Source organism: Perna viridis, chromosome 7 (assembly GCF_037379345.1).
Source record: "Perna viridis isolate PV_CMFRI_1.1 ecotype Kerala chromosome 7, ASM3737934v1, whole genome shotgun sequence".
Classification (NCBI taxonomy): Eukaryota; Metazoa; Mollusca; class Bivalvia; order Mytilida; family Mytilidae; genus Perna; species Perna viridis.
This window is the reverse complement of record NC_142451.1, coordinates 19,680,779-19,690,467: the sequence shown is the minus strand read 5'-3', so window position 1 is coordinate 19,690,467 and position 9,689 is coordinate 19,680,779. Positions and strand designations below refer to the sequence as shown.

The window sequence follows — 9,689 nt, the reverse complement described above, 5'->3', positions numbered from 1 at the left end:
TGTCAAGAACTAATACATTTTTCATTAAGTTGTACTTAAAATTGCATTTATTTGATTTTTAAAAGCAAGGTGGAAATGAAATAATAAAAACAGACGCAACTAACAATTTACGTACACGACAAAGCTGCATCATATCATTCGGAATGTTCGTTAGCTTCGCATATTGAACTTCAGCGACTGTATATAATCCGAATGGAAAGTCTTAACCAAAACAACATCACGACTAGGAATACTCAGTCAATTGTTTATCATCGATCTTGTGTATTTACATGTAACATCCAGAATTATGGACGACATTAGGGCTAGGGTTCCTACGCCGCAACATATGTGGATGTGAACCGGACATCAAAGCTTCTGATTACAGAACCATGGTTAGACCTACACCTGAATATGCAGCCACAGTTTGGGATCCCAACCGAGACAACAACAAATTCTCGTTCTTTCCAGAGCCATCAGGGACTATAAGAGCCCTCCAGACAGTGCCAAACAAGGGGCAGCTAACCAACACCATAGCTGCATCTCACCAGCCATAGACAGCAAGAGGTCATGTTTTTAACCTGTACATAATTTTAAAGTTGTAAATACGAAGCTTTTAGCTGTGTCCCGAGTGCTACATTGAATTTACACTCTAAATGAGAAGAAGAAGAAGAAGACATTCACTCTGCTATGGACATGAATAAGAGTAGTACATCCTTACATGCATACATATACAGACATTAATCTTGGTTAAACCTTTTTGAATATTTATTGCTGTATACATCTTAAGATTTATTTAGTACATATATGTGTATATAGCTAAATTCACGTACATTTATTTTCTCCGTCGCATTTTACAGTATCGTTTCGCACTTCACAGTTTAGTCTCGCAATTCATATATTTCGTTTCGAATGATTTCGAATTGTTTCGTTTTATTTCGTTTCTATTTCGTTTCGCATTTTGTAGGTACCCTTACAGACCGTCGCTTTTAATTTGGAGGAAGTGCATTTACATCGTGAACTAGATACTGACATCGACTGAACTATGGATTCAAGCATTTATTATCTTATATCATCAGGTAACAGTTAAGCCATCTATACCAGGTGACCTGAAAAATTGGTTTACAACGAGCAACAATATTCACAATTACTTAAGGGTTTCCGAAAAAAAAAATGTTTAAAAAATCGTGGCTTAAACACAATTTCAACAAAACGAGAGAACAAGAATTGGATAGGCATACAGGTAAAATTCTCACTCGTGAAAATTGTTTCTATAATATCTGACTTTCTCCAATCCTTCTGTTAGCAATGTTCATAGTACCAACTATCGCCATTACCAGTAACTGTGCTAGTCTGATACAGATTACACTTTCCTGTTGCGTCTATTTTGAATCCAAGGCAATTTTCAAATTCTGAGCATAAATTTGAACACTCGATACGTCTAGAAAAGCCCAGTCTATATGAGTCTATTAAAAAATGTCCATCTTTGTTGATTTGCCTACAGTATCCGAACTTTCTGTTTTCTGTAAAACACAAGAATAGATACAACAATAATATCTTAATAATCTTAATCTTAATAATAAGTTTTGAAACGAAAAATCTTTCCGGGTTTAATATTCGTGTTAAAAAATATAATGTAGTGTTGAAAGTATACAAGTAAACACTGAGGAACTAGTTTTATGCGTACCAACTATCAATATATATATATATATATATATATATATATATATATATATATATATATATATATGTCTGAAAAATTCCCAACGATGTTAGAACTGTCAAATTTGCGATGCAAATTTTTGGTCGTTCCCTCCGCGGTATTCGATTTCGTACCGCTGTGACATCTATGGCAACATCGCCTGCACAAAGCCCAGCGTCCTAGACCACTCGGCCAGTTAGGCTATATGAAAATATAGCTTTCGCTGGTCGGGTCATTTCTCCTCGTATGATTAATCTAGGGTTGTAACTTAGTACACGATGTATGGTAGTACGGGACAGTTCATTTAGGTGTTATTATGTAGGGTAGAGGATCAAATTAATGATGCATGGGATACGAACTCGTACCGCTGTGACATCTATGGCAACACCGCCTGCAAAAAGTCCAGCGCCCTAGACCACTCGGCCAGCTAGGCTATATAAAAATATAGCTTTCGCTGGCCGGGTCATTCCTCCTCGTAGGATTAATCTAGGGCTGTAACTTAGTACACGATGTATGGTAGTACGGGACAGTACATTTAGGAGTTATCATGTAGGGTAGAGGATCAAATTAATGATGCATGTCACAACAAATCAATATTATACAAACGTCTAGGGCACTGGACTTTGTGCAGGCGGTGTTGCCATAGATGTCACAGTGGTACGAGTTCGAATTTCGCGGAGGGAACGACCAAACATTTGCATCGCAAATTTGACAGTTCTAACATCGTTGGGAATTTTTCAGACCTTTCTATACGTTTACTTTATCTTCCCTGTATCAATTTGATTCGATGGAGCATTGTAGTGAATAGAGTCGTCATATTCTGAGACGTTCATATATATATTCAGACGATGAACATGAAATGGGTGATAAAATGAACATGAAATGATGATGAAATTAGAAAAAGGAATGGGACACAAGGATAATAGCTTCGAAAACTTTTTATTGCCACTAGAAAAAGGAAGGGATGGGTAAGGTTGGGCAATTTAGCCTCCTGTGGCGGAGCGCAAAGGTTCCTACTCCTATCTAATACCACAGCAGAGTTCTTTAACGTGCGAGGAACGTGACATCTTTCCCAACACGATGCACCACTATGGTTTGCGGTCAGGTTTTCCGTATTATAGCCTGACAACCCCAGCATGTAACACGCCAGGGGTAGCCCATTCCACCACCTGGGGCACACATCCCAGTTGCTCTGTGAAAAGAGCGCCTAGCCCCGGCTAGGTTTCTGAGCACCATTTAGTCGCCATTTACGACAAGCTTAGCGCTACTGCGGACCTATTCTTTTAACACCCGGACCTGCACGGGGCTCTATTTGTCTTAGAGAAGTGCACTCAAATATTAAACTTTTAACTATAGAATTGATCTAAGCTCTTTTTAAATAAGGTATTAAGATGGTCTTGATGCGTCATTTATTAACTAGTAATAATGAAAGGTTTAATACAAATCTAATGTATTTTTTTATATGGATCAGAAGCACATCATAACTTACCATTTCCTCTTTGTTCTGAAAACACCTCAACTTCACAAAGTGTCAAAGCGTCGGTCGTAGCATATTTCTTTCTATAGATTTGTATAATTTTTGCTTTTCTATGTGTTTGACAAGCTAATGTTAAATATTGAGGACTGTCTCTTCCATGGTAGCAAAGACAATTTGATGATATTGGCATATTGTTAAGAGTTGCCTCTCCTGATCGGTACGTGTAAATTTGGTAACCATGACGTCTGCTGGCTGTGATATGAAAAAAAGACGATTTTAAGCACCATTCTAAGATTTTCCGTTTATCGAATAACTAGATATAGGAAAATTGTCTTGATAAAATACGGATTCTAACAAAAGAATTAATTTTACGTCGGCTAACATAATTATGATATGTACATTGTATCTCTATGATCCTCACTGTCATAGTCAACCAAATGCAATATACCAACACAACTCATGGTATGAATAATATGTGTGGAATTAATTTTTTAAACTACCTTCTTATTTGTAATAAATCTGATGTTTTTTTTTTTTTTTGTTTTTTTTTTTCTGTATTTTGGGTTTTTTTTTGTTTTTGTTTTTGTTTTTTGTTTTGTTTTGTTTTTGTTATGTTTTGTTTTGTTTCATTTTTGTTGTTTTTTTATCTTTTTTGTGTGTGTGTGTACTATTTTAATCGACTTTCGTAAAAAAAAAAAGAAAAAATAATGCTGGACACCTTATAGTTGATGCCTCAAGTGAGCCTTTACATACATGCATAGTTCCTACTTTTACAATAATTACGAATTTTCAATGTTAAACTACTATTGCTTGCATAGTAAACGTTACACGTCAACAATATTTCACAAAAAAACCCTATTGTACGAGTGTTAAATCCCTTTCAGAGTGCAACATACACAATAACATTTAAGTACCAGTCAACATAAAATTCAGACACTGCCTGTGGTAAAGTGATTCATGGTGCAGAAAACCACCAAACAAACGATGCTTTTTCAGTCTATATATGCTATACTCTCACATAACGATACTCATCTCTGTATTCAGATCTGCACTTTTAAGAAAATCATACATTCAACTTTAACTGAAATCTACCGAATCAAACCTAATCAAGAACGATAACTCTTGCAAAGTGCAAATTTCATATACAATCTATATATTCTTTTATCTCAAAAGTGCAACAACTAAATGAAAAACTAAGACCACTTATATGATAAGTAACTTTTTCTAAACAAGAAATAAAACTGAATTCGCTGGGTTTTTGACATGCATGAATCACCTTCTGTTTGAATTTTAGGAAGACTCTATTAAACTTTTAAAGCATACCTGCTCCTGATCCGTGAATGTATATTTTCTGAATTGAGTATTCCTGTTCCAGATTAACTCCCCACCAAAATGTTTCTGTATTTATAGCAGTGTGGGCACAATATGTAGGACTGTCAGACGTGATACCGTCTACTGCTTTATCAGAAGTAAGCTGAACTCCATTGTGTAGGTAATTAGAATTTTGCTTCGTAGGTTTACCACGGGCAACATTTGCTCCAAGTGCTAAATATAGAAATCTGAGTCGTATTAAAACACAACTATTTTACGTTAGGCTAATTACAATCATGGTTGAAGCAAAATCTGAAACGTAGAAATCTGGAAACTATGTCCATGAACATCACACATAAATCGGACGAAAACACGCAAGTCAAAAAGTATATATCAGCGAAAAGTGTGTGCAAATACTGATTGTTTGAATCGTACCTAGAAATATGTTTTAAAAATTATTTTCTGTATTATCAAACAAGTGTACAATTCTTGTTGATAATTATATGTTTTTTGTGAAGGGAATACGTGTTTATCTGTAAATATGCAAATAGATATATACGAGAAAAGTTAATTAAAATCCATTTCAATTTCTTTAAACCCCAGTGGTAATGTGGTTGCTGAAGAAGAAAACGTTTTTATTTAGTTTACATACCGTCTAGAATCAATGATTTATTTTGAATTTTCACTCAAATATTCGCATATTTTGATTATTATTTTAATTCAAATCATCTTAATATCATTTATTTATCTCCCCAGGTATTCATTCATTTGCTATGAATAATATTTAAAATCACATTTTTTTTTATTTTGCATTGAGTACGACTACTTTTATAGATATTTACCCAAATCTGTAGTTTGTAAAATCACAAAAAACATAATTGCTTGTAGGTCCATTTCACGTTGTCGTAGTAGAAACTGTTTTTTTTTTCACCTTTATTCTCATTTATATAGATACACGTTATCACACCGAATACATTTCATACATAACGTGTTTTTCAGAAATGGAACGATGCAGAAAATTAAATCTTATCTTCAATGTTTCAATTAAATATAGAATGAAATATTCAATAATCTCATCAACAACTCAAACACTATATATCATAGTACAAGTTAGTGGAGTTGACGGTCAATATCCAGTCCGGTCAAATGAAAGGGGTAACTTATAATTTGTTCAGAGGGTTTTTGTTTTCGTCTTTTTTTAGATTGGAATTTCTATGAAATGATAGGCAGCTTTAAATCTCCATATAAAATGTCGTTTGTTTCACTTGGATTATAATGGTCACTTATAAAGTAGAAGAGTAAGTTTATTCCGTGAAGTTAACTGTATAATTTGCGGATTTTTTTTTTCTCCTTTTTCTTCTTTTATCATACGAACGAGCATATGAACAAAAAATTGTAGTACATCAGCCCTTATTCTTCTCTCGAAAGGACATATGATTCAAGATGCAATTAAGGAAATACGTTATTTTTTCCTATTTCTGAAAATTTGTTTTATCTAATGAAGAAAAAAAAACCTATCCTTAACATGTATAAGAAAATGCAGTAATAAACTCAATCACGTGGTGTATACTAAATAACCAGCGTAGCATGTTATTTTCGAGTGTGCACCGCGGGCATTCGGAATATTTGAAATAGAAAAAAAATATATAATAGTTAAAGGTTGATGACGTCACAGTCAAATTACAAAATTTGGTCTATGAGTCGACGGACAAAATTTGTTATCTTATCAGAAAGTGTGTTACTTCTGTAATTAAATTATATGTATTCTTTAATATTTAAGCTGTCGTTGCCTAACCGAGATCAAGTACGTTGGATATTCGATGTTCGACATTCAAACTTTTCAATATGAAACTGAATATCAAACGGTAAAATTTTACCGTTTGATATTCGTTTGATATTTATTTCTGGCTTCTTTTAGGAATGTAAACTCTATAAATGAATATCAAATGTATATCCAACGGTTGTCTTTTTCTGTTCGATATTCGTGTGATATTCGTTTCCGGTGTATATATTGAATACAGAATGCATTTGAATATCAAACTGAATAGCAAACGGTAAAAGTTTACCGTTTAATATTCAGTTTGATATTGAAAAGTTTGAATGTCAAATATCGAACATCGAATATCCAACGTACTTGATCTCGGTTTGCCTAATCAATGTTTAACTACTTCTAATGGTGTTTTACATATGAAAGACATTTGCGAGTGCAATTATTGAATTTTATTTCTGCACTGATTTTTATTATGCATTGTCATAATTCTATCATTTCATTCAAGAACTTCATATTACGTAAAGAAAAGGTTTGTCAATATAAAACATTTACCTATGGGACTGAATGAACCTTATGTCAACTCTGTTGAATATAAACCTCATTAAATTACGTAGAGTATTAGAGCATTCATCCAAATTATTATCATTACATTTATTGTTTTCTATCATGAGGACTTTACTCTAATGTTCATCGTTATATATCTGGACAAAAAATAATAATCAATACAAAAAAACTTTATTTATTTGAATTCAATAGTCAGTGATTAATAATCATTGGCATTTTATAACAAATCCCAGATAAAATAGAGAGAGGGTTGTTTTTCCTTGAGATACGTTGGGTACCACAAGGTGCAGCGATATAAAATCCTCTGATTCCAATTTGCGAGAGAGAAATAAGAAGTGACAAAGCTTTTTATTAAATTACTAACATAATACTAGAACCATAGTACGACAGTACATTCACTATTACATCTCTGCCATAGTTGGTGCTAAATTCGAAAAGAGCACATGAATTGACCCCGGTTTGAAGTTAATGTGTATATTTCGATTTCCTGTGAGGCATTTTCTAATCTTCAGTGTTATTCTTCAAATTCGAAGATTGAAGAGAAGACAAAACAAGACAGTACATGGAGAACTTAAGCACTTGAAGAAAAAACGGGAATGATACCAAGTTCTGCGGGCGCACATCCATGTCGTGCTTTACAACGGCACCTGTCATACTGCAAATGATTAAAACCCGGTACAGGTAAGCGACAATTCAAGCAGACGAGAATTCCAACTGAAAATACGTCATATACTTGAGAAAGAAAGCTTATATAGGTCAATATGATTGTCATGACGACCATAAAACTTCTGTAGTAATGATAGCAAAATTGCCAAATTGATCTTTTCCTGCAATCCTTTTCATAAATTCATATTTTGTAAAGAGTAATCAAGGGAACCAAGATTCTAGCGGAAATCAAAAGAATGTAATCCAGGGACAAAGACCAGACATGGAAAACCGACAAGCAAAACAAAGAACATAAAATAACCAAAATAATACAAATGTAAAGTAAACGAGCAACTCGGACCCCGCTAATAGAAACTGGGAGCATGGACCAGATGCACGGGTAGGATAGGCGTCCTCTGCTTTTCTAGAAACACCCACCGAGTTGCTAATAAAAAGTCAAGTCCGGGGTAAACAAAAGAGGAAAGGAAAACTATGACACGTTGAACAAATCAATTTTCATGGTGCAGATGGATATACCGTAAATATGTTATAATTCTTATACTTCCAGTACAAGTAAGATAAGTCCTTACATTTTATTGCGATGTTGATTGAATACATGAAGGACTTATAGTTGTGTTGACTTCATATTTGGCAAAAGTAGTACGTTTGTATGTGGCATTACCTTGGGTATTACTATCAATGCCTGAAGAAGATAATTGAGGTAATGAGCTTTACAAATAAATACAATTTTGTTTGAAACTTAGTCGACAGGGAAGACAACATTTTTCATGCAGTGAGGAAAGGCATACAAGTGCCTCATGATCGTTGTATATAGACTCTGGTCTTTTATTGACACACATCTTGTCAATACGATCGCGGATGGTACGTATCCAATCTGACAATGAATCGACTTCTGGTTCTTGGTCCTTTTCTCTCTCTATCTATGATCTGGCATAAGAATTTACAAAAATTCTTAGTTCAGACAAGCAACGACATCCAGCATTTTCATTTTTGAAGCTTAGTTGACAACATTCTCGCCCTGTGAATAAAATTCATTGTCCAAATTGCTTGCACGACAATCATCGGTCGGCTTTTGAATGTACAAATTATACAATAATAAAGTTCAAATCTTTACGCTTGTCTAAATTTTCTGTTTCAAATTTCCATTATCAATCATGAATATATTAGCTTAAGGTCTAGATATGAAGAAGGAGAAATTGTATCAGCAATTAATTGAAAAACTTGTAGTGTTGGGGTCAAAGAAATGACTATATTTGAACCGAATGTTTTTTGTATATGTTAAGTTTTGGTAGATTTAAAATATTAGCTATTGTAAATAAATGCTCCTTTCGGTCAAGTACTATCAGAGGTTGCCATTTCCAAAACTTATACAATATACAAACGGTTTTATTGGTGCTTCTTGTAGGTGTTCTTGGTATTTAAGTATCAGTCTTTATAAAAATCAGACAGGAGGTGATTTATACATGTCAGAAACCCACAGAATTTACTTTTATTTCTTATTCAGAATCTGTTACAGACAACATAACCAGTCTTGGTTTTTCATTTGGGTGTTGTGCTTTTGAGATTAAATTTAAATAGATTGTACATGAAATTAGCACTTTGCAAGAGTTATCGTTCTTGATTTTGTTCGATTTCGTTGCTTGTAGTGGGAGATAAATGTATGATTTTATTGAAAGTACAGATCTGAATACGTAAAAATATTACATATGTAGATTGAAGAAACATTCGCTATTTGTTTGTTGGGTGGGTTTTTCTTCACCATGAATCACTTTAATATGGACTGTGTCTGAAATTCATATGGACTGGTACTTAAAAGATCTTATTATCTCTATAATTGTGTAGGTTTTTTTGTTTTTGTATGTCTTTGTTTTTATTCGTTTCTCCATCTGCACCGTGAAAACTGATTTGTTTTTAGAAAAGCAGAGGACGCTTACCCTACCGTAGCACCTGGTCCATGCTCCCAGTTTTTAGTGGAGTCCGAGTTACTCGTTTGCTTTTGTTACTTTATATGTATGATTTTAGTTACTTTATGTTCTTTGTTGTGTATGTTTATTTTCCATGTCTGGTCTTTGTCCCTGGATTACATTCTTTTGATTACCGCTATAACCTTGGTTCCCTTAATTACTCCTTGATTACCGCTATAACCTTGGTTCCCTTTGTTACTCTTTCAATCACTATGGCATTTCTCATTGAAGCCATAATTGTAATAATTTGCGTTGGTT

At 33.9% G+C, this 9,689-nt stretch overlaps 1 protein-coding gene across 1 annotated transcript; it reads right to left on the bottom strand.

The window, feature by feature from the left end:
- Positions 1–993: 993 nt before the first annotated feature.
- Positions 994–5,449, bottom strand: LOC148611704 (uncharacterized). Its single transcript, XM_088595311.1, has 4 exons — positions 5,309–5,449; positions 4,479–4,700; positions 3,168–3,407; positions 994–1,499 (listed from the first exon to the last, which is right to left on the bottom strand). Exons 1-4 carry the CDS (start codon positions 5,358–5,360, stop codon positions 1,279–1,281), a joined length of 735 nt encoding a protein of 244 aa, XP_088451437.1. The 5' UTR covers positions 5,361–5,449; the 3' UTR covers positions 994–1,278.
- Between the last annotated feature and the right edge of the window lie 4,240 nt (positions 5,450–9,689).